The sequence below is a fragment of the Euleptes europaea genome, chromosome 19 (assembly GCF_029931775.1).
Source record: "Euleptes europaea isolate rEulEur1 chromosome 19, rEulEur1.hap1, whole genome shotgun sequence".
Classification (NCBI taxonomy): domain Eukaryota; kingdom Metazoa; phylum Chordata; class Lepidosauria; order Squamata; family Sphaerodactylidae; genus Euleptes; species Euleptes europaea.
In genome coordinates, this window is record NC_079330.1 from 3,403,756 (window position 1) to 3,428,961 (window position 25,206).

At 47.8% G+C, this 25,206-nt stretch overlaps 1 protein-coding gene across 1 annotated transcript in view; it reads right to left on the minus strand.

The window, feature by feature from the left end:
* PEX14 (peroxisomal biogenesis factor 14) overlaps nucleotides 1–25,206 on the minus strand; it is a 124,170-nt gene that overhangs the window by 4,466 nt on the left and 94,498 nt on the right. Inside the window, exons 4-8 of the mRNA XM_056865217.1 lie at nucleotides 18,189–18,311; nucleotides 9,797–9,882; nucleotides 7,729–7,831; nucleotides 4,052–4,149; nucleotides 62–153 (exon numbers count right to left, since the gene is read on the minus strand). Coding sequence (XP_056721195.1) covers nucleotides 62–153; nucleotides 4,052–4,149; nucleotides 7,729–7,831; nucleotides 9,797–9,882; nucleotides 18,189–18,311 — 502 coding nt within the window. The remainder of the gene's footprint in view (nucleotides 1–61; nucleotides 154–4,051; nucleotides 4,150–7,728; nucleotides 7,832–9,796; nucleotides 9,883–18,188; nucleotides 18,312–25,206) is intronic.

Here is a 25,206-nt window from a genome sequence, read left to right on the forward strand (position 1 = left end):
TGTGAGTGTGAATCAGGACTAATATGCTGGCCCCGCTCCCATAATCTCCCATTTTCCATACCGGTTAAGGAGCAGTCCTTTTAGCGAGTAGATCTCCGACTTTAGCTCGTTGATATTCTGAGACTCCAGGATCCAGTTAGTGGAAGTTGTGGCCTAGTGTTCAAAGAAGAGATGGTGATCAGGGGTGGGGTGGGGGTGGTAAGAGATTTAAGCGTCTCCAAGAGAAATTATGCCCCAATCTTTAATCATTTTGCATTGGTCTCTCAACTGAATTATAAATCGTGTATGTGAAAATATCCCACCAACTGGCAACATCTAAGAAGACAAAGGGTCCAAGAAGGTACACAGAGGATTGGGTTCAAAGATTTGGGCCGTTGTGCTCGATTTCTGTCAAAAGCTAAAGATTTTTAGACATAAGAGGCAATCTACGCAGATAGCAACTGAAACAGATTGAACTGCGTAACATTCATTCAAAGTTCGCTTGCTCCAGCATCTGTTTCCAACAGAGGACAGCCAAATGTGTCTAGAAAGCCCACAAAAGAGGGACATGAAGGCGACCGCCCTCTCCTGCTGTCCTTACTGAGCACCTTGCATTCAGCTGTATGCTGCCTCTGAACCTGCATGCTCCTTTTAGCCATCGTGGTGTTGTGGTGAAGTGTTGTAGTGTAATAGGTGGTGACGGCGTGATATAGTGGGTAGAGTGTCAGACTAGGATCTGGGAGACCCAGGTTCAAATCCCCTCTCCACCACAGAAGCTTGCTGGGTGACCCCTTGGGCCAGTCAAACATTCTCAGCCTAACCTGCCTTATAGAGATTTAGGAAGCGCCAACCTGCATAGCGGGGAGGGGGGCAGTGCTAAAACTCTCCCTCTCTGATGAGTTTGCTTGACATATAAAGGGAAGAGTTGTTTGGGGGATTCTTTAAACACACACACAACCATCTGCCTCTAGCGTGATGTAGTGGTTAAAAGTGGTGGTTTGGAGCGGTGGACTCTGATCTGGAGAACCAAGTTCAATTCCCCACTCCTCCACATGAGCAGCGGATGCTAATCTGGTGAACCGGGTTGGTTTCCCCACTCCTACACACAAAGCCAGCTGGGTGACCTTGGGCTAGTCACAGCTCCCTTAGAGCTCTCTCAGCCCCACCTACCTCACAGGATGTGTTTGTGCTGGCGTAGGCCAAGGGCTGGGCGGTGCCCGCAGTCCTCAGACGTGCGGGAGGTATCTAGCCCCTTTCGGAGCAGGCAACAAAGATTCTGCTATCTCCCAAGGTCAGTATTCAGAGGCGTCGTCAAAACAGGCAGGAGTCAGCGGCCGGAAAGATCAATCATAGCAGTAGCAAGAAGGCAGGGAAATTGCACGGTTGCTTCCGCAAAGTGAAAGCGTGCCTGCACTGCCTTTATCAGTCAGTGCACTTCCAAGCTAGGCTTCATCCTGCAATGACTCAGCACCAGTTCTCTGTCTGCTTAGGCTTTCCAGGCGAGCACTCCTTCGCCTACCCTGCAAAACTATACACTGGCGAGTCCTGATATGCCTATCAGGTTCAGGTGAGCTTGGAGGGCTGCCATTCTCAGCTTCCACTGCAGGAGTTGGGGGACGAGTAGCTTCTGTCTGCCTTTGTTCCATCTCTCTGCCTAGCTGTGGTTCCTGCTGAGTTGTTTCAGGCTCCTGTACTACTGACTGCAATGGAGGTACTGAAGGCCCAGAGGCAACCTGTTCCTCCACTTCAGCTTCAGAGTCCTCTGGGTCCTCAGCTCCGAAGGCAGGGCCCATGACAGTGTTGTGGGGTGATTGTAAGCCGGTTTGATTCTGCCTTAAGTGGTAGAGAAAGTCGGCATATAAAAACCAACTCTTCTTCTCCTCCTCCTCCTGCAGCCTGAAGTAGAGCAATCTAGAATCCCACCACCCTTTCTCTGCTGAATGTGAGAACGGGCTCTTTAAGCCACTCAGAAATGACTCCCAGCTAAGGCTGACTTGGCATCAAGCACCTTCCCAACCAGCGACAAACAGCAGCTGACAACATCCACGCAGAGGCACTCCCCCGGGGATTCCTCTCCCCGTCAAGCCTCGGAGGCAGAAAGAATCGGGAGCCACTGTTCTGGCCCTCCAAAGCTACCGAAGCGCATTAACAAGCCAGCGGTTTCCACTCACAGGCCTGCGAAGGGACTCGGATATCCAAAACACATCTGGTGCCAGATGCTGGAGGACTTTAAGAAATAAAATTTGACATCTGGGGCTTTTTAAAACCAGCTTTCTTTTCATTTTTTAAACTGCTGTAGAAAATCCAAGCCCAGAGATTCCCTCCCGTCTTTTCATTTAATGCAGATTTTTTTTAATTACTTAAAGCTCTTCCTTTTAATTTTTTACAGCATACCAGTAGGAGTTGGGAGAAAACAGATTAAAAAAATACAAAAAAAACTTACGTCGCAGCTGAGAAAACACAAGCTTTTAAAACCTACAGTTTATGAGTTCAGCCAAGTCTCTTTTTGTATATTATACACATGCGGTTTCGATCACACGGCAGTGAATGCTACCATTTTAAGAAGAGAAAGATTTTTGAAAGAAAGAATGAAAAGAGGAGGCAGTGTGGGGAGATTTTTCACAGGCTCCTTGAACCACCAAAGCACTTCCTTCTTTTTAAAGAAACCCATGTGCTTTCTTTAGATGTCCCCCACAAATGGTTTCCGAATTTCCTGGCTGGCTCTAAGCCACTAGGGACCTTCTGGGTTAGGGGACACACGAATTGATGCAGGCCCCTGGATATACTTCCCCAATTGCCCTGGGCTTCCTATTGCCCAGGTTGTCCAAAATGTGGATTCAGTGTGGGTATTTCAACAGCGTGAAAGCCAGGAGAAAGAAAACTCCAACCAGTCCTGTGGTCTGAGTGGTGGAGATGGCTGCTGGGATCAGGACCACAGGGCTAAGGAAGGGGAGAGTTTAAATCTTCTCCCATAGCTATTTATCTGATTAAAAAATGCACGCACGCACGCACACACAAAACACTGGTGTGCTCTAAGTCTCTTTTTGTGGCTGCCTTTTTTCTTTTCCAGAGCAGCTCTGGGAGGAGCTGTGGCACAGTGGCAGAGCCCCCGCTTGGCATGCAGAAGGTCCCAGGTTCCATCCCCAGCATCTGTAGTTAAAAGGATCAGGCAGTAGGTGATGTGAAAGACCTCAGCCTGAGACCCTGGAGAGCTGCTGCACATGAACACACATGATGCTGCCGAATGTAATCAGACCCTTGGTCCATCTAAGTCAGTACTGTCTACTCAGGCCAGCAGCACTCCAGGGTCTCATTCCTCTGGTGGTGCAAACCAGAAAATGTGATGTTGGAATGAGTCATCTAGGTGGATTTTGGGGGGGATCTATGCACTAGAAACCACCACTTCCCGCTTGGCTTGGGAGATCCTGAGAGAATCCCTCCTGTGGCTTGGGACCCCTAATATAATGTGGATGTAGTTCCACAGAACTCACGTCTGGGTTTCTTTCCTCCATGAAAGATTTTTATTTGCACCCTTGTTTTATTTATTTATTTTATTGTGTTTGGGTAATAATAGTAATGTCACATCGCGATGTTTACTAAGCAGACTTTGTTTTTGGGGTGGTTTGCCATTGCCTTCCCTGGTCATCTACACTTTACCCCCAGCAAGCTGGGTACTCATTTTACCGACCTCGGAAGGATGGAAGGCCAAGTCAGCCTTGAGCCGGCTGCCTGAAACTGACTTCCGTCGGGATTGAACTCAGGTTGTGAGCAGTGCTTGGACTGCAACACTGCAGCTTACCACTCTGTGCCACAGGGCTCTGCTATTGCTTTTACGATTCTATTAAAACCTATGTGGTGGGGACGAGGGAGGGGGGGCACATAAACAGCCGCTTGCCTGGCTGCCCCCCCCCCCCCCCGTGAATAGGAGTGTTCCCCAGGCGAGCAGGTAGGGACGTTCTGAAAAGTGTTCTCCTTTTTAGGCCACACCAGGGCTCCCACAGGGACACCTGAGAAGAGGTGGGCTAGTAAACTGCAGTGGTCATTTGCAAGGGTGGAGGAGGAGAAGGAGCACCTTAGAAGCCGCCAGTTCTTGAGTGAGTTCCTGTATTTTCTGCTGCTGCTGGATGAGAAGTTCCTGGACGGAGGCTAAAGTTGTCTGAAGTTGAGTCACTGAGGGAGGAGAAAAAAAGAACAGGAGACTTATTAAATCACTATCAGTGCAGACACACACACAGACACAGAACAGAACACCTTTTCTTCGCCTCTCCGTGATGTCAAGCTGCAAGACGCTTCTATTCCTCCTGTACCTGATTTATCTGTGGGCGTCAGCTCATTCTAACCCCTCATAATTTATCTGCACCGTGGGTAATCTACCTGCACTGTATCTAACCTCCAGTATTTCTACTTTATCTTCCCTTTGTATAGATGTCTATAGCCCACAGTATATCCGTCCGAAACCTCTCCCTTCTAATTATATCGGTTTATGATTTGCACTGTCTCCCTGAACTTACACAGCTTCGGTGTCATTTATCTGCCTAAGGGCTTCACACAGAAAACACTCCGCGCATTAGATATCTGCCCAGCCCAGAGATGGACACCTGGATTGAGCAGCAGGGCAAAAGGAACAGGAATCCACTTGCACCTTAGCGCTTGTTTACAGACACATGAACACACGTGTGGCAGTAACATTACTGCAGACATTTCTCTGGAGCTGAATCCAAGACCAGAGCTTGAGAGGGAGTTAGAATCCCACTTCATTTATCTTTCCCATTCTATGAATGCACACATTGAAAGGTGCATAAATGAGAGCCAGCGTGGTGTAGTGGTTAAGAGCGGTGGTTTGGAGCAGTGGACTCTGATCTGGAGAACCGGGTTTGATTCCCCACTCCTTCACATGAGTGAAGGATGATAATCTGGTGAACCGGGTTGGTTTCCCTGCTCCTCCACACAAAGCCTGCTGGGTGACCTTGGGCTAGTCACAGTTCTCTTAGAGCTCTCTCAGCCCCACCTACCTCACAGTGTGTCTGTTGTGGGGAGGGGAAGGGAAGGTGATTGTAAGCCGGTTTGATTCTTCCTTAACGTCAGCATATAAAAACCAACTCTTCTTTTTCTTCTTCTTCATGTACGGCTCGATTCAGACCACATGCCAAACTGAGGTTAAGAAAACATAACCATGGCCTAGTGTGATGTCTTGATGCTTACTTAACCATGGTTTCGTGACCCACTAGTAAACCTAATTCAGAAACTCTGGTTTGAAGAAGGTTTGCTAAGCAGTTCTGCGTCAGGGAAAGGCTCCGTTGGAGGAAAAAGACTGGAAGCGGAATGGATCCACAAGATCTGACTCAGTGATTTTCCTGGATTGTTTGGGAATTGTAATTATATTAGTGAACATTTGTAAGCTGACTTGGGAACCATCGGTTGAAAGTGTGAGATATAAATAAGCTAATAAAATAACATCTCCTGTCAGCTACCCACAGCAGGTTAGAAAGTCCAAATCGAGACAACAGCAACATCTGGGCAAAACTGAATTTTGGAAAGGCTGATCAGGGAGAAATTGACTCACCAAAGGAGAGTATCTAGGAACATGGCTAAACCAGGCTTCTGTCTCTTGAGTGTGAAGTACGAATTCCTGCCTAATTCCACATATAAACTGGCTTTTAAAAAAAAATTCAGTCTCATGGTACCGTATGTGTTAAGTGCCGTCAAGTCGCTTCTGACTCATGGCGACCCTATGAATGAAAGTCCTCCAAAATGTCCTATCTTTGACAGCCTTGGTGAGGTCATGCAAATTGAAGGCTGTGGCTTCCTTTATTGAGTCCATCCATCTCTTGTTGGGTCTTCCTCTTTTCCTGCTGCCCTCAACTTTTCCTAGCATGACTGACTTTTCCAGTGACTCTTGTCTTCTCATAATGTGACCAATGGTACTCATGATACTGGTCGTGTTTTAAAAACTCGTGATAAAAGCCCAAGTAATCAACAAGCAGGCACAAAAAAGTCTTCGTGAGAACACTTCTTCTGGGGCTTTCTTCCATCATGCCTCAAAAATGTCTTTTTCGCCCATCCCTGCCCTTTATTCTTTTTTCTTTTCTTTTTTCCTGAACACACAAAGAGGCTTTGGAAAACTCAAAAACATGTGCTAGGGGTTTTGTGACATGTGGGCTGGTCCCAATAAAAAGGTATTGCACAACGGTTGTTTCGGGAGTTTCATCCGTAGACCAACACAGCTGCCTCCTTTCCATCATTCTCCGCCTTGCAACGCCTCCCTTATTTATTTATGCAAATCACGTTTACTAAAATCGCCAACCTCATTAAAGAAGTTTTTAAAAACAACGCAAACCATCATTAAAGAGACCAAATGTAACCAATAAAGCTGTCACAAGCAGCCGGCAACCAAAGCAAAGTATTGTTCGGTTAGAAATGGGCAAAGAAAACTGTTTTAACCTGGAGAGCATCTCTGAACAGGGTTTGGTATACCCACACCTTTGGGTATACAGTCTGGAGGAACATGATTCAGCCACCTTGTGGAAACTAAGCATGTGCGGGTCTGGCCACTGCCTGGATGGGAGACCTCCTGGGAAACCCCCCCCCCCCGTAAAGTGATAAATTCTGATGAAAGCAGGGCAGGATATAAATGAAATAAATAAAATAACTTGGGTGCCGCTACAGAAAAGGCTCCTTTCCTCCGGCAACCACCTGTGTCATGTCTGAACACATACACATGAACGCACATGAAGCTGCCTCATACTGAATCAGAAGTCCATCAAGGTCGGGATTGTATACTCAGACTGGCAGCAGCTCTCGGAGTCTTTCATGCCACCTACTGCCTGGTCCTTTTTAACTGGAGATACTGGGGACTGAACCTGCCATCTTCTGCATGCCAAGTAGAGGCTCTTCCACTGAGTTGCAGCCCTTCCTTAAAGGATGGGGTTAACTATAGAAGGGGCTTCTGGAGAAGATTGTAAAGATTGGGCAGGTCCCTCCACTCGGTGAAGGAGCTAAAGAGCCCAAAGTCTGGTTAAACTGAGTTTATTATACAGCCAAAGTGGAAGAGATTTGGGGGTGGGGGAGATTTTTGCTTGGAAAGAAAATTGACTCTTGATGGAGGGGAATGGCGTATGTCTGCTTGAGAGGATTTTTTTAAAAGGAAAATTATAATTCAGAGCTTTCATCCAGTAAACAGGTTCATAAAAAAAATCCCTGCAGCGTGACAGGTAGCAGGTAATCTGGGTCATCACGGGGGCGCTGGGTAATGAACAGGAGCCCTATGGAGTCAATAACGGAGAAGGTTGCCGAGGTTGGGGGACGCTCTGTAATTACAGCCTCTCTTGACCCTGCCTTGGATGCTTGGAAGGAAAAAGGGGAGGGGGAAACAGACACCCAAAGGTGGGGAGGGGGGAACCCAAAGAAAACCCTCAGAGAAGCAGAAATTAAAAATGAACTTTACAGCCCCTCCGAAAGGCTGTCATTTTATTCCCCTTATTAATATTCTGAGGTTGGGAGCCTTTCCGTAAAAACATAATTAATTGAGGCCGCGCCGACAGTAAACAAGCAATTTCAAATTAAACCGAAATGACGGCGGCTTCATTTGCAAATGTGAACAGATTTCTCAGAGCAGATAAATGAAGTCACCATATAAAGTGGAGATGGAGGGGAAGGTTGGGGAAAGAGGAAGGGAAGGGGGGGTAGAGAGGAGAGGCAGAGAGAAGGGGCTTCGCAGGGCTAAGAATTGATGGAATCATTAATCTTCACCTGTCTGCGTCACGGTGCCGCTCATTTCGGAAATGTTCGACTCGATCCTCTGAAGTTGCTTCCTGTCTTCCTTGCTTCCCATGATCAGAGGGAGGAGGTATTTCTATGAGAAAGAGCAGAGAGATATGTTGGGTGGGTGGGAATAAAGAACAAACCACAGGGATACTCTGGCAGGACCCTAGACTGTGAATCACTCGGCCCTTCTAGGAACCATTCAGGAGCGCTAACGATGTGCTTGAGAGACGGACAGGACTGTCTGCCAGTTGTTTCTAGGATGTTGTGGGAGTCCATGCGAAGGAGGCGGGGAGAAGCACGGCTTAAAGCATTTAGGTTTTAAAACCTTGCTTTACTGACCTCTCCAAAAGCAAAGCATCCCATCACGTGCACAATTCAGTATTTTCAACTCTCACGTTTGTTTGTTTTTTAAAGCAAGTTCTAGCCCTTTCGACAGTAAAGAAAATCAGCACTTGGAACAGGGGGAGAATATAGGGTAGCCGGCTCCTGGTTGCGAAATTCCTGGAGATTTTGGGTGTCGAGCCTAGGGAGGGCAGGGTTTGGGGATGGGAGGGGTTTCAGCGGGGTATAATGCCACAGAGGCCGCCGCCCAAAGCTGCCGTTTTCTCCCGGGGAAACTGATTCCTGTCACCTGGAGATCAGTTGTAACCCCAGGAGATCTCCAACCACCACCTGGAGGTTGACAACCCCAGGAAAACACCATTCTTGGAGGAAGGGGGGTCCCCTGCAACAGAAAGGGTGTGTGGGTGGGGACTCCGTGTGTGAAACTTCCCTTTCCAATCCCCACTTAGCCATGAACCGTAACCACAAAAAGCAATGCCTCTGTTCCGCCGCAGCAATAAATTAGATGAAAACAGTGACGGACTTTGTGTGATACAATAATGATCTAAAAGCATTGCTGGCAAACAGCAGGCCATTCTCTTGATTTCTTTCTTTATTTAGGAATTCTGAAGCGTTAAAACTACATTAAAATAAACGCAAGTTCTAGGGGGAAAACATAGAGGTCAGGGGGAATGCCACACCTTGATACAGAAATACGACGTGTATTTTTATATGGTGGGGAGAATTTACACTGTCTTGAAGTTAATTTTTTTTTACACTGATATGCTATAGAAGTTTTAACTAATAATAATGTTTTAAATACTAGGTAAGAAAAAGGCTCTCAACTTTAAGGTTGACAATGAGGAAACTGAAATTGTTCAAGACTTTCTGTTCCTTGGCTCCATCATCAACCAAAAGGGAGACGGTAGCCAAGAAATCAGAAAGGAGATTGAGACTGGGAAGGGCAGCCGTGAAGGAGCTAGTAAAGATTATGAAGGGTAAGGATGTGTCACTGGCCACCAAGATTAAGTTAACTCATGCCATTGCATTCCCTATTACTATGTATGGGTGTGAAAGCTGGACATTGAAGAAAGCTGATAGGAAGAAAGTAGATTCCTTTGAAATGTGGTGTTGGAGGAGAGGGTTACGGATACCCTGAACCACCAACAAAAACAAATCAGTGGGTTATAGATCAAACCAAGCCTGAACTCACCCTAGAAGCTAAAATGACTAAACTGAGGCTGTTGTACTTTGGTCACATTATGAGAAGACAAGAGTCACTGGGAAAGACGAACATGCTAGGGAAAGTCGAAGGCAGCAGGAAAAGAGGAAGACCCAACAAGAGATGGGTTGACTCTTTAAAGGAAGCCACGGCCCTCAGTTTGCAAGACCTGAGCAAGGCTGTTAAAGATAGGACATTTTGGAGGACTTTGATTCATAGGATCGCCATGAGTCGGAAGTGACTTGACGGCACTAAACACACACGGTACCATGAGACTGGATTTTTTTTTTTTAAGCCAGTTTATATGTGGAATTAGGCAGGAATTCACACTTCACACTCAAGAGACAGAAGCCTGGTTCAGAGTCAGAAGCAACTTGATGGCACTTAACACACATACAAGAACGAGGCTAAAGACTGAGATGCATGTCTCTGTCTCCAGCATCTCCAGTCACAGGATCCCAAGCAGCGAGTTTTGGGTAAGACCCTGCACCTCATTCATGTTCCACTTACCTTGTAGAGCTGGTGGAAGCCAAATGCAATACCAGCCATGATAATGGCTAGAGCGCCGTAATCCCGCCATCTGGAGCTTGGTGGACCTGGATGGACAGAGATAAGCATCATGAGAAAGAGTGAAGCCTTTTTGCTGGTTCCCACTGATTCAGGAAGAAGACCGCAGCCACTTGCCCTAAAACTAGAAACGCTTCCTGGGAACGTGATGAAAAGCCAGACCATCTGGGCAGGGGCATCCAAATTCCAGACATCAAACCAAGCTGCAATTTGCCATCTTGGATGCCAACTGCTGCTTGTTTCTTGTGTTGTTGCATTCCAATCATTCCTCATGTGGAGCAAGTTTTTTTTTTAATCGGCGTGAAAAAGAAATCAGTGAAGCAAATAACTCTTCCTTAGCTAGGTCTGAAGAGTGTTGACAAATAAAGAGAGCCGCCGGAACCCACAATCTTAACATCTAAGTACTTCCTGCCAAGTCATTCTCGAAGCCTTGAACATTCTCTGTCTGTCAACCCTCTCCCCATTTTCCCCTTTTATAAACTTTTTATACCCAGCTTTCCCCCCAACGAGGACTCAACAGCTTAAAACACTGTTCTCCCTTCCTCCGTTTTATCATCACAACAACAACCCTGCGAGGTAGATGCCGTGAGAGAGAGTGGCCTGAGGTCATGTAGCAAGATTTCCACATTAAATTCAGGATTCCAGTCTCATCTCATCTGCCCTACTCCTGACGTTACTTCTATACCGCTGGAAACACCTCTCAAAACCTAGTGCCCACCTTTCCCATCAATTTACCACTGGAAAAGTCCCATTGCTGCAAAGACTTCAGAAAATGCGCTGGCTGCCCTTGGCCTTCCTTGATGCATCCAACATAGCCTCTTTTCTATCCCGCTCTCCTACCTTTAAGCGCAAACGTATGGACAGCCACTTGTGTGATTCACCTACGGTGAAACAAGAATCCTCTCCAGGCAACCAGAGAGGAAAGCTTTTGTTTGCTGGGAAAGAGCAGTGGGGGTGGGCTGGAGGGGCACGTGTGTTCTTTCAGGCTACTTATGTACCACATATGGATATGTTTAGGCTGTCAAGAGATCCATAATTCATATGGACTAGTAGAAAAGAGCAAGAGTCCGGTAGCACCTTGAAGACTAACAGAATTTCTGGTAGGGTATGAGCTTTTGTGAGCCACAGCTCACTTCTGAAGCTCATACCCTGCCAGAAATTTTGGAGACCTTCAAGTTGCTACTGGACTCTTGCTCTTTTCTACTGCTACAGACAGACTAGCACGGCTACCCATCACAATCTCACATATAGACTAGTAACTTTTGTAGGATCCTTTCCGAACATCTTAGTGCAGTGGTTCTCAACCTGGGGGTCGGGACCCCCAAGGGGGTCGCAAAGTGTTTTCTGGGGGGTCGCCGCCACTGTCCTGGGACAGCCCCCATCCCGGGCTGTCCAGGACTTACCCAGACGCCCTGTAACCCTGAGCAGTCCACGAGGGCAGGGAAGACCCCAAGCAGAGAGGTGAGGAACTGGCCGACCGACAGCCAGAAGGAGCCGGGCTGCAGAGACGCAGCGGCGTGCCGCTGCACACCAGCTGTAGCCCTGCTGCCCAGCTGAGAGGCGGGCGGGCTACAGCTGCACACCAGCTGTAGCCCTGCTGCCCAGCTGAGAGGCGGGCGGGCTAGCCCTGGGCGCGGTCGCATCTGTGCCGGGCGGATGATGCGGCAGGATGTGTGGGAGGCCAAGGAAGCTCCCCTGGCTCGGCCAGTTTAGGTCTCGGAGAAGAGGGCAGTCTTCCTTGAGGCCGCTACAGCCACGTTGTTTTTACTTTTAGCCACGCTCGGGTGGGGCAGGAGCTTCAGCCTGGAATCCAAGTGCGCATGTCTGTAGTGTGGCTTCGCTTTTCTGCCCTGAGTCATCAGTTCCGCTCTGCCCTGAGTCATCAGTTCCGCTCTGGCAAGGCCAAGAGGGAGAGAGTCGAGGTGCATGCGCAGTTCGGGATTTCCCCCTCGAGCGCACAGGTTCGGTGAGGCGCAGACGGAGCGGTGACTGGCGGAGGGGAGAAAAAGGCACGAAAAGTCCGAGCGGGATAAGCGGCCCTCGGCTCTTTCCTGGCCCTTCGCTCTTGTGAGGTGATTAAACAGAGCTCCGCTTTGAGGGATAACTGCAGTTCTGTGCACAGTGTCCCAGTCACAAGAGAGGGGGTTTCCTCGCGAGAGCCCTGGCCTGCTTGGAAGAGTTTTTGGGGAGAGAGGGGAGGACAAGGAACGCAGTGCATGCTCAAAGGCACTCTTTCCTCCGTGCCAGGAAAGGTTGCCGCGCCACACAGTCACAGCCGCTGCGCAACAGGTGGTAGTACCGTTTGCTTGTTTGTTTTAAACTTTAAAATTTAAAGTAATTATATATATGGATACTGCCAAAAAAAATGTGTTTTCTTTATCCAATTGAAAATGTCATTTATGCAAATTTATGCAAATGTGATGAGGGTCACAGGTTACTTGGCAACTGTAAAAGGGGGTCGCGACTTGAAAAAGGTTGAGAACCACTGTCTTAGTGGGTCTCATTCTTTGGATTGAAGGGGAGCAGAATGTGTCTTAATTTACTGATTTTTAAAAAAAAATGCATGTTGCCCAGCTTTTTTAGACACATCATAAACAATTTTCAACCCTTGGCCTTGACTCTAGATTTCCCAATCCAAACTCCAAATCTGCCTCTTTAAATTGTCTTGCACTGAGAGCCCTACTTTGAAGGACTTGCTTAATCCCGCACCACTCCCTACAAACTGTGCCAACTTTCTGCTCAGGCGTCACCCCCCGTGCTCCACCGTCTGCTGTGTCCTCTAGGAGGAATCTGAAGACACCTGTGGGTCTCCCCATAACACCACACAAGAAAACTCCATCAGCTTCGGCCTTTCACCCCTTTCATCTCTCCCTCCATTGCTGTAATGCTCGCGCTAAGAACATTTTATTGCCCCCTGGTTTTCATTATTAATGAAAAGGGACCGGGATGATCTTTCGGAAAGTTCAGAGAGTCTATAAAGACAAGGAGCTGAAATGCCATTTTACTCGTTTTAGAGATGTGTGAAACAATTCTGTCTTCTGGCAAAAAATAAAGGCAGAGGAGAAAGGGGGGGACGCTAATTGGTAGAAAATAGCCCCAGCAAGGACTCCGCACCAAACTCTCTGATGTTGCAGAACATGGGATATCTATGGGAAAGGGTACAATCTCTGCCACTGCTCCGAAACTCTGCTGGTTCAAGGTGCCAAAGAAGAAGAGGAAGAAGTTAAGAGTCCCTTGTCTGGAAAGGTGGGCAAAAGTCCAGGATGTGGCCCCAGAATCGCTGCCCCCCAGCTGCCCAAGCTCCAGACAGGGTGGGTGCGAGTACCCTCTTCTTTCTCCCCTCCTGGGGTGATCGGAGATGTGGGTGGTTGGTCCCCCACCCCCAGTGCAGGCCCCAGACCAGCTGCTAAGACTGCCCCTGAATCAAGCCATAGAATCATAGAGTTGGAAGGGACCACCAGGGTCATCTAGTCCAACCCCCTGCACAATGCAGGAAATTCACAACTACCTCCCCCTCCCCACACCCCCAGTGACCCCATAGATTATCAAGTTACCTGAATGTGGCCACACTCTCCTACTTAAAAACAAACAGTTGTGATGCTGATGATGTGGGTCATTGCAGGTCAAAACCTGACTCACCGTCTGAAGACAAGCTCTGGGTTCTGGTGGCAGACAAGCAAGGTCATATCCCCATTCAGCCAAGAAACTCATCGGTTAGCCTGGGGCCAGACACCCTTCCAACCCAGCCTGCCTCACACCCAGTTGCTGTGAGGCCAGAACAAGTTCCTAGGAGGATGGGCGGGATACCAAAGCAGCACGTTTTCATCACACGACGTGGGGGGTAGCCTCGAGGGAAAGCGCTGCAAATACTGCCCCCCAGTTCAGCGGCTTGCCTGCTGAGCAGTGTTTCAAAGATAAAGTGGCTTAATTGATTACAAGCTCTTTGATCAATTAAAAAGGTACCCTCTTTAATTGGGCAACAAGTTTAAAAAAAAAAAAACTTTATTTTTTAATATGTAGTTAGGAAAACTGTAACTGGCAGCTGCCATCTTGGAAGAGATATTTCCCTCTGGCCTTCCCCCCTAGATGGGATGCGTCTCTGAAATTAGTGCTCGTTGTGACCCACGTGTGATTCATCTAGAGAGAAAGTATGCTAATTTCTTCAGTCATTTTGTCTTTACTCATATGTAGACCACTCCTGAAAGAGGCATTACCCAGCATGGTATAGTGGTTAAGAGCCAGCGTGGTGAAGTGGTTAAGGACGGCAGACTCGAATCTGGAGAACCGGGTTTGATTCCCCACTCTTCCACATGAAGCCTGATGGGTGACCTTGGGCCAGTCACACACTCTCAGCCTCACCTACCTCACAAAGTGTCTGTTGTGGGGAGGGGAAGGGAAGACGATTGTAAGCCGCATTGAGACTCCTTAAAGGTAGAGAAAATCAGGGTATAAAAGTGAAGTCTTCTTCTTTTCACGCTGAATGGGATGTCTCTACAAACATGGTGCTGCCCATAGCATGCACACTCATCACCTAAACACCAAATCAAATTTCTTCCAAACTTTTACTCTTATTTATTCACAGATTTAGACCTGCCTTAGAAGAATCCTATTTCTTTCTCACAAGGAATGGAATGCCTCTTCTAAGATGTTAGCCATGATGTGCGCATTGCATCATGTTCTTCTGCTCCTGAAACTTTTTCTTTCAAATCCATTGGTTACACATGTAAGTGCCGTCTAGTCGCAACCAACTTACGGCGACCCCAGCAAGGGGCTTTCAAGGCAAGTGAGGTGGTTTGCCATTGCCTTCCCCTGCAGAGTTTTCCTCGGTGGTCCCCTATCCAAGTCCCAACTCTGCTTAGCTTCCCAGATCTGATAGGATCAGGCTATACCATGCCACCTCCCCTCCTATTGGTTATTCCTCTGCAAATTTAACTGATTAAAACTCACATTATTTCTTAGTTTTTTCCCTTTAGCTGGGGGTGGGGATGGTGAGTTAGGACTCACACTTGAATCCTAAAGAGGAGGAGGAGGAGGAAGAGCTGGTTTTTATATGCCGACTTTCCCTACCACTTAAGGAAGAATCACAGCGGCTTACGACCACCTTCCCCTTCCCCTCCCCACAACAGACACCCTGTGAGGTAGGTGCGGCTGAGAGAGCTCTAAGAGAGCTGTGACCAGCCCAAGGTCACCCAGTGGGCTTCGTGTGTGGGAGCGGAGTAAACAAATCCAGTTCACCAGATTAGCCTCCACCGCTCATGTGGAGGAGTGGGGAATCAAACCCGGCTCTCCAGATCAGAGTCCACCGCTCTAAAAGCATCTCTGCTTGATTGGCCTGGAAACCATTTCTAATTTGCCACCAGCGAGGGGCTACTTTGAGAGATAAAAGTCCAGAAGAGAGGAAGAGTCCTACCAAATAGCGACAGGTAGCTATGGGACGTTGACCTTTAGGCAAGCGCCATGCCTGCCCGTGATCACCCACGATCGAGGGTCATAAATGCCGGAGAACTCCGCTGGGGTGACACGAATGCTTGTGGAGCACCTGAGCGGAGGAACTCCCTGGGATTTGCATGTAATGAAGGGGGTTAGGGGAGGTGGGTAATAGCATATACAAACCCCATCAATCATTTAAACACTTAGCGTCAAACTTGTCCTCACTGTTGGATTAGTGTATTTCATAATGCCGGCAGCAGACAGTTTTGGCGTTCCTCCTTCCTCCTCAAGTGGTGGTGGGTGGGGGAGGACAGGGGGGCTCACTTTTGGAGCGCGTTTAAACTAGTCAGATTGAGTGATGCTTCCAGCAACTAATCGCATGTCAAATAAAAGATATTTTATGTAATAAATTACCGCTACAAGTAATTCAGATGTCATTTATCAGTTTTATTATCCCTCAGCCCAAGTCTTGTTTCTCTATATTAATCAAAATCAAGGAGTTGGAGGGTGAGGATTTTTTTAAAAAGCAGTTTTGACACCTCTTGGCAAAAGTACAGGCGCAAAGGGGGGGAGGGTTCACGTGTGCGCAAATCGAGGAACCAACACAGAAGGAGAGAAGTGATTGTCCTTAGCCAACGTAGAAGACCAAACTTAAGTTTATGTATGAACACGTCAATCCCTAACGAAGCACTTTCCAAGTCAAAGTTCCGTGCAAACAAACTTGATTTTGCACAATCTTCTACAAGATGTTCGGGAAGGCCTCCCTCTGGAGACTTTCTCCATTTAGAAGCCATGACAGCTCAAGGACACTTAGCCATCCTGGCTTAGGATGTTTGGGGATGACCCTACAGGGCCTAGTTGTCGTCTGCCGCCCCTCGTAATAGGCTTGATCTCGAGGAAAGCCATGCACACCCTCCATGAGCTAATATTTATTTATTTGTTTATTTTAAGCATTTCTATGCTACCTTTCCACCCGCGTAAGGTCCTCAAGGCAGCGAACATCAAAACATTAAAATATTTGAACATTAAAACAGCATTTAAGATAGTATTATAGAACACTTCAATAAAAACGTCTGAACGCACAAAGGTACAACACCAAATCCAGGGAGGAGAGCCGGCAACCGGCAACCAACCTTCAGCCAGCCTGTCACCCGGGACACTCAACCACCCATCCTCCGGCATGAACATCTGAAAGCTCCTGGGCAAAACTAGGGACCCACGTGCCTACAACCACTATGTGACACTACCCAATTTGGCCTTTATGGATTCTCTACCTAACGCGTCACCTAAAATTAACCTCCAACTTTGTTAATATAAAGGATCAGCACATTTTTCTTTCTTGCTGCGCCTTGCTGACGGATCAGGTGTTGCGACTGGTGTCAGAGACAGATTCCAACTACTGCTGGATAGTTTTCAGCGTGTGCGGTCGCTTCTCTGTCCTAGCACCGTTCGGTGTATCCTGATACCTGCTGTGTACCCAAGCACAACCTGTTCTCATCAAGCCTGAAGGCCTCCTATACTTCACCTTGAGACTACTATAAAATGCAGATGTGGGGCTGTTCCATCATGCACTAAAGTATGGGTTCTCAAGAAGGGAGGAATTCCCCCCCAGAGGGGAATTTTAGGGTTCCGGGGGGGGGGGGGAACTGGGTCCATTATTCAGCAAAGTGTGATTTCCTGTAGATTATGTACAATCTGTAAAATTGTAGTTTGTTTTTTTGAGTTGGACTATCTTGGAAAGGGGGGAATTATATTCTGAACAATAGTGAAAGGGGGGAAAGGAGCAAAAAAAGGCCAACAGCCACTGCACTGAAGCATCTTTTTCTCCCCATCCCCCACCTCTAGTTTTTCTTTTCTTTTTTTTCTTTTTCTTTTTTTGTACTGACTCATCGTCCTGAGAAAAAAATGCTCTGGCAAATTCCAAAGCTTGCTGGTTTCTGTGGGACAATTTGATGGTCCTAATAAAAGAAGTTATTTAACACTGCTGTTGTTTCTGAATTTTCTGCAAAAGACTTCAAATAAACAGGCAATGTTAACTTCTCAACATTCCCTAGATAGTTCTCCTCCAAGGACAAGAAATGCAGGGGAAACTAATTAACAAGGCAATAATAATACTTCCTCATACAATACTGGATTTAACTTTCATTTATGGAATTTCTAAGACGCAGAGAGCTCCTATGGAGCCAAAAGACACTTTTTACAATACATCAACATAAAATAATAAAGCGAACATGCAATTAACGTATGGAATTAATGGCCCCAAGATGTGATGAGAGCCACAACTTCCAATGGCTTAAAAAAATAAACACTAGACCAACAAGTCTGATTCAAATGTGTAACAAAGACACAAACTGCAGGTCCTTCCTGGACTGAACCACAAAAGGCCGAACACAAAGAGATGCAGGAGAGCAGCCGCAGGAGGAAAGAGGTACTCAATCCCCACACTTCAATCTCACTCACACACCCCACGCTGCTGTTTTATACAGCCACAGAGATGGAAGGGCCCTTCAAGGCCATCAAGCCCAACGCCCTGCTCAATGCATGAAATCCACAGAATCATAGAGTTAGAAAAGACCACCAGGGTCATTTAGTCCAACCCCCTGCACAATGCAGGACATTCACAACTACCTCCCCCACATACCCCTAGTGACCCCTACTCCATGCCCAGAAGATAGCCAAGATGCCCTCCCTCTCATGATCTGCCTAAGGTCATAGAATCAGCATTGCTGACAGATGGCCATCTAGCCTCTGCTTAAAAACCTGATTCTCCCAGATTCTAGTCTGTCACTCTAACCACTACACAATGCTGGCTCTGAGTTAGGCATAAATATTGCACGAGAAACAGAAGGGGCTGGAATGTGCCAGGAATTTAAGAACATTTGCTGGCTGTTCAGGAGCTACTTACTATATGGCGCAAGGGGAGGGGGCTGAGTCGGCACCAACTGGGCAGGAAGGTTCTGGTGCTGGGGCTCCTCTTTGGCAGTGCCCGACTGCTGGAATGCGACTTCGATTTCATCATCCGTCAGCCCTGGTGGGAGAAGAGGAAATGCAGATCATTCAGCCAACCTTTGCTTACCCTCTCTTTGCAATCATTTCCAGCTGGCATTATATTTGGACTAGGGGAAAGGCTGCAAGAGATAGGAGACTGGAGTAGAAGAAGTGTCCCTTTTCTTACTTTGCAGAGGGGAGGGGCTGTGGCTCAGTGGCAGAGCTTCTGCTTGGCATGCAGAAGGTCCCAGGTTGAATCCCTGGCATCTCCAGCTAAAGGGGCTAGGCAACTAGGTGATGTGAAAGACCCCTTTATGTTATACAAATCACTGGCAAATTTAAGTTTTTATATAATAAAATTAATAATGCCAGAAACACTGTGTTCGTGTTCCCGCCATTCTAACAACTGATCAGAGGTGCGCATTGAAGAACAAGGGAACCCATTCTCCATCCCCGTCTTTTGGAAGGTTTACATTTGGTCTCTGACTGTACTTGGTATTTCATTTGTAGAGAAGGATTGATGTATTGTAGAGGAGGATTCTGGCAGCAGTAAATCACACCTCTTATTCATTCCCTACATCTTGCTATTACTTCGTTAGGGGGAAAAGCCAGTGGTCAAGGCTTAAATTTACCCGAGTAATCACAGTGTTTGCTGAGAGAGGGTTGCAGTGGGCAAGTGCACGTTATATGCTAATATGTGCCAGTTTCTTTCCTAAGACAAGCTTTTAAAACAAGAAGGAAGTATCATTGGAATCCGAAGCTGGTGTGGCAGGAAAAAAAAGAAGCTATGAAAGTTTGAGAGAGATCCTAAATATAATCAAAACTACCTTATCTAATATCAGAGTGGCTGGATCCTGTGCCACTCATGAAAACAAGAAAAACTGGGCCACGCACAGAGAAGGCGGGGGTATCTAAGAACTTGGAAGCCTCCCCAGGAATACCAAAAATACGACCTTGCAAATCAAACCCCAACCTCCAAAATGAAGAACCTCAACCCCCACCCCGCAAATGGTCGGATGAGGACTCAGCAGGAAGTAGTTCTAGGCAATGGGAATGGGTCCCCAACACTTTCCTGTTCTCCCTCTGACGGCTCCAGTAGGGTTGCCAGCCTCCAGGTACTAGCTGGAGATCTGCTATTAGAACTGATCTCCAGCTGATATAGATCAGCTCACCTGGAGAAAATGGCCGCTTTGGCCATTGGACTCTATGGTATTGAAGTCCCTCCCCTCCCCAAACCCCACTCTCATCAGGCTCCGCCCCCAAAACCTCCCGCAGGTGGCGAAGAGGGACCTGGCAACCCTACCCACCCTCCTCAGGCTCCGCCCCCAAAACAGGTCAGTGGGGTGTGGGGGGGGGTAGTTGTGAATTTCCTGCATTGTGCAGGTGGTTGGACTGGTTGACCGCTGGTGGTCCCTTCCAACTCTATGATTCCAGGATCACTACGCAGGGGCAGGCAATGGCAAACCACCTCTGAACACCTCTTGCCTTGAAAACCCTACAGGGTCGCTGAAAATCGGCTGTGACTTGATAGCATGTTCCACCACCAAGCTAGGCCCAGCCTTTAAGATCTAGTGTCCCTAACAAAGCTCAAGGAAAAAGTTTGGCAGATAAATCTGCCTCCCGAAATCTGGATTCACAGGCTGGGTGGGGTGGGGGGACACAACTCCTTTCGTTGCTGCAATTTAACCTAAAGCGACAGAGTATTAGCCTCCGACGCCACTTTCCAAATGTGGCTCATTCAATTTCCTTAATTTATCTTTGCGTTTATTGCTGCTTTTGAAGTAGCTTTTCTATTGCAATTCCACGTTCTTACCCCGGAAAAAAAAAACCGGAAAAAAAGAGAACATATACCATCAACTGCAAATGTGCCTCATTTTAATCTGTAATGGTATAAAAAAAAAAAGACGATCAACAACAGCCCAGAGTGGGGAGAAAACTAACAATAATGCAGGAAAACAGACAGAGAAACAAAAAGCTAATTATTGGGTTAGACGACTAATTAGTCTAGATCGTTTCTGAAGATGGGAATAATTTGCTTTATTTTATGACAAATGCCGAAATAAAAAAAGGGGGAAAGGGAAGAGGAGGGAGGAAAGAATCAGGTCTGACTGTGATTAGCATGAATGGGATGCAGAAGACCAGGAGGAAATAAAAGCTAAAACGGAACAGATCGGAGGAAGGCCCTGCCAGAACTTTCAGAGACTAAGTTTACGGTCCCCGTTTGAAAGGCTGCCGCTTGGCTAGCTGGCTCACGCTGGCACTACACACAGCTATCCTGCGCGCCGGGGAAACACCGGGCCTCCCATCTGCACCGGCCACAACATATGGAAAGGATTTGGCCAACGAGAGAGAGAGAGAGCGGGGGGGGGGGACCAGCTGCTGACCAACATCTGTGAAGGAAGCTGCACAGCTGCTTTGCCTTTTCCGAAAGGGAGAAAGTGCTCACTAGGAAAACCCGGGGTGGGGAAGGGGGGGCAGAGGGAGAAGAAGAATATTTTGCTAAAGGAGAGGTGGCAAAGTAAGGCCAGGAGAGGATCGACTTAAGAAATGATGAATTAAAAAATAGCAAATTAAATTCTAAGCTGCCCGGTTTTAAGCGAGTAGGGGTTGCAAATTTGAACACATGAACACATGAAGCTGCCTTATACTGAATCAGACCCTTGGTCCATCAAAGTCAGTGTTGTCTGCTCAGACCGGCAGCGGCTCTCCAGGGTCTCAGGCAGGGGTCTTTTCACTTCGCATACTTGCCTAGTCCCTTTAACTGGATTGAACCTGGGACCTTCTGCATGCCAAGCAGATGCACTACCACTGAGCCACAGCTCCTCCCAAATCAAAGTGCAAAACTGGTACAGATCAAATATGAAGTAGCTGTAATTACTGTCAGCTTGTGCAAGATGTAGCATGGTCACTAAAAGCCAACCCTGGTTTTTGACCCTTGCAAAAAATCTGCAAGAGATCCAGCTCTTGCAATGTCCGCTGGCAAGGATTGGGACCACTGCTGAGAAAGCTCTTAGCCTAAAGCTCTCTGACCTTATGGTAAAGCGGAACCTTCAAAGGCCCTTGTTGGCTAAGACCTTTGTATGCAGACGGGGTGGTGTATCAAACAGAGAGAGACGGATGGTCCCTCCTTCTGATTTCAGTCGATTCCCACAGAGCCCTAGTGGAATACAGAAGCTTTTCCTGGACACAAAGCTCTCAAGGGAAAGTGTTCCACTACCCCAAAAGCCACAACCAAAAAGGCTCTGAGCCAGTCTTGTCAGCTGGTGGTCAAAGTCCCAGTAGATTCATTTGGGAGGTGAGTCAGAAATTTCCCTCACTTTTCTGCAATCTGTTCAAGGTGAAGTCTATTCCAAGAATGCAATTACATGGTCACACGAAGCTGCCTTATACTGAATCAGATCATCGGTCCATCAAGGTCAGTCTTGTCTGCCGAGACTGGCACAGGCTCTCCAGGGTCTCAGGTAGAGGTCTTCTTTATCACCTACCACCTGATCCTTTTAGCTGCAGATGCCGGGGATTGAACCTGGGACCTTCTGCATGCAAAGCAGATAGATGCTCTATCACTGAGCCACAGCCCCTCCCCTCAAATGAGTCTCACATCCAGTGAGACAGTTTTGTTTCCCACTCTGTCCATGTTTCCCACTCTGTCCATTCAAAGAGAGCAAATGTGATAGATGTTATCATTGAAGATTTTATAGTAAACTACAGACCAAGCTTTCGAAAGCACAGGAAATAACCGTGATTTTTAGCCTGGCCCGGTGGGATAAAATGGATAAAAAATTGTTTCTTGCATTAATCTAGTCATATTAGCCAGTGACAATAGGATTACCGTATATACTCGTGTATAAGCCGAGTTTTTCAGCCCAAAAAAAGGGCTGAAAAAGCCGGCCTCGGCTTATACACGGATCAATACGGTAGAAGGAGGGAGGAGGGAGGAGGGAGAAGGAGGGAGGAGGGAGGGGGGAACTTACCGCCGCCGTCGAGCCACCGCCATTTTTTCCCGCCGGGAGGGGTCTTGGGCAGCCTCTCTGCAGCCGCAGAGAGACTGCCCTGGCCCCCCCGGCCCCCGCCGCCATTTCCCCCCGCCGGGAGGGGCCCTGGGCAGCCTCTCTGCAGCCGCAGGGAAGCTGCCCTGGCCCCCGCCGGCCCCCGCCATTTTCCCCCGCCGGGAGGGGCCCTGGGCAGCCTCTCTGCAGTCGCAGGAAGGCTGCCCCGGCCCTCCCCGGCCCCCGCCGCATTTTCCCTGCCGGGAGGGGCCATGGGAGGCCCCTGCCCGTCGCGCCGCTACCGCCCACGCGCCTGGGCGCCTTCCTCCGGCCGGCAGCGGCCTGGAGGGGCCTCCTGCCAGCCCAGGAAGGACGCGCCGCCGCCGCTTCGCCGCCTCTCCAGGTAAGTAGTGGGTTCAGGGGCTTTTCCCCCTCCCCCCCTTGGATGGCACTGGGGTCGGGGTGGGTTGGGAGGGCCTGGGAGGCGGCGGGCGGGCGACCTGGGGCAGGGGCCCTGCGCTCTAAAATGGCGGCCGCCGTTTTAGAGCGCAGCATTGCGGGTAAAGGAAATTTCTTATTGCCCCTCGGCTTATACGCGGGTCAATAAGAAATTCCCTTTTCTGGCCTCTAATTTGGGGGGTCGGCTTATACTCGGGTCGGCTTATACCCGAGTATATACAATAGACAGAGCACTGTGGTTTTCATTAGGAATCCTCTTAAGAAGGCAGCAGGAAAAGCTCCAGAGATACAGGCAGTATACCCCTGAATGCCAGATATCATTGGCCTCACCACTTCTGGCAACAGAATACTTGCCTACATGGACCTCACTGCAAGCCAACAATACAGTTCTTTTGTAAAATCATCCAATTTTAGGTTGCTTGGTAGAATGTGAGAGGGTCTCACCTTGAAATGGAAAGGAGGGGGGAGAAATAAATTTAGAGGCAGCACACACAGAGAAAGACACTCAGTGGCTGCATTCTGGCAATGTAATAAACCACAGTTTGTGCAAGAACTGTTCGTTTTTACCAGATCAAGATAACAAATCCTGTTGTGTGCATAAAACCCATTTATCTGCTTTTTTCCTACCCTCTGCCTGCCAGCAAGGAGGATACCCTTCCTTTACAGCCATCTCTGTAGCCAGGCAGCTACTTAACAAACTGTGGTTTGTGAATTCAAACCTGCCAACAAACTTTGGTTTGTTGGGTTGTTTACATGGAGATGTCACAATTAACAGGGGTTTGATCAAAGCGTGGTTTATAAAACCATCATTTACCACAGTTGAATGCAGCCAACCTAGGAGTTATGACCAAGTGATGTTGAAGTCGGCAGGAGTCGAAAAAGCCCCAAACCCAATGAAAACAGCAGAGGTGAATGTATGAGATGTTTCCCTTTGGGAAAACCATGTGGTTAACACAGAACATGAGCACTTTCAAAGCACTATTGATTTCAATGGGAGGGAGAGTTACAGATGTGCTTACATACCTTCCACTGAATACAGAGAGCTTAAAGGGTGCTTCGCTTTGACTGGATCAAGCCCATTGATCACGCACGGTCATCTATAGCCACTACAGAAATTCAGTGACCAATCATGGGGGACGAGGAAAGGAACGCTTGACTAGGTTCCAGCGACTCCAGAGGGTGTGCGACCACTTCATCGTTATACGATCTATTTATTTTCTTAATTTATACCCCAGTTTTCTCCCCTATGGGGACCAATTGGCCTGCATCATTCTCGCTTATGTCACTGTTGTCAGAAACAAAACAGATACTTTCCTTCCATAATTTATAAGATTGTAAAGGCCCCAGCTAGAACCACAATCTCCAGCAGGGACCATATACCAGGAAGGGCAGGGGAAGGGAGGAGGATTTAGGACTGGCAGGGCCCTTGTACTGCTGGACCTAGGTGGCATGAAGCCTTCTACCCCCTATAGTCCTTGGGCAGAGAAGCAGAGAAGAAGTACGGTAGTTTACTCTGAGCAGAAAGGAGACCAGCTTTCAGGCACGTCTAAAGAAGACTTCTGTGCAACCAGAAAGCTTGCTCCCCTTTAGTAATATCATCTGCCCCAGTAAAAAGAATGCATCTGCACCATTTGGAAATTTGACTCGTCAGCGGATCTGAGGTCTGCGCTGCCCTCCACAGGGCCATTGAGAAAAACGACCCACCCAGCAGAACAGGTCCCCACAAACACACATCTACCAGGTCACACCTGTCTCTGCGGCTCAGGCTTCCCTCAGTTCCCCCTTCCAAGTAGCAAATGTTTCAGATCCGCCGGAGAAGATCATGACCTGCCAGGATCCAAAAAGGTTAAAAGGAACAAGGAGGAGAGCTGCCGATTGTAAGTGAATTACATTTCGCCTTGAAAGCCGAGCTGAGCTGCAGCTATATTATAAGGAGGCCTGGTTCGGCGTTGTTTACCATCACCCTGACTAATGCAGACCTTTTTTTTTTGTTTTAAATAATCTCATGCAAATTAGACACACACTTCCTTCCAGTTGATTGCTATCTGCAAGGAATAAAATAACCGCAGAGGGTACGGAGCAAGGACTGAGACAGAGAGAAGGATGCGAGGAAAACAGAACGTGACCTGCCCCCTCTGCCTCCCTCCCTCTCCCCCTTACTCTAAGAAGCTGCCTTTGGACGGATTAGCCCTTATTTTCTTAACACCTTAAAATATTATTGTTGTCTGTAGAGGTCAAGCAGCTCTGATCTGCATGATACCGTAGGGCATTATGAATGGTTTTTTCTTACAGAATGATGAACGAGATGTGTTTTCTAAGGCAAGTTGTTAAAATGTTGTTACTCCCTCAAAAGGCTTTCTGAAAGCAACATAAGCCAATCGACAGCATCAGGTAATTCCAACTCCTGGACACTGCAGATGTACCACACCCTGAAATCCTGTTGCCAGCTTCAGATTCCAATAATTAATTTACTTAAAGTATTTATATTCT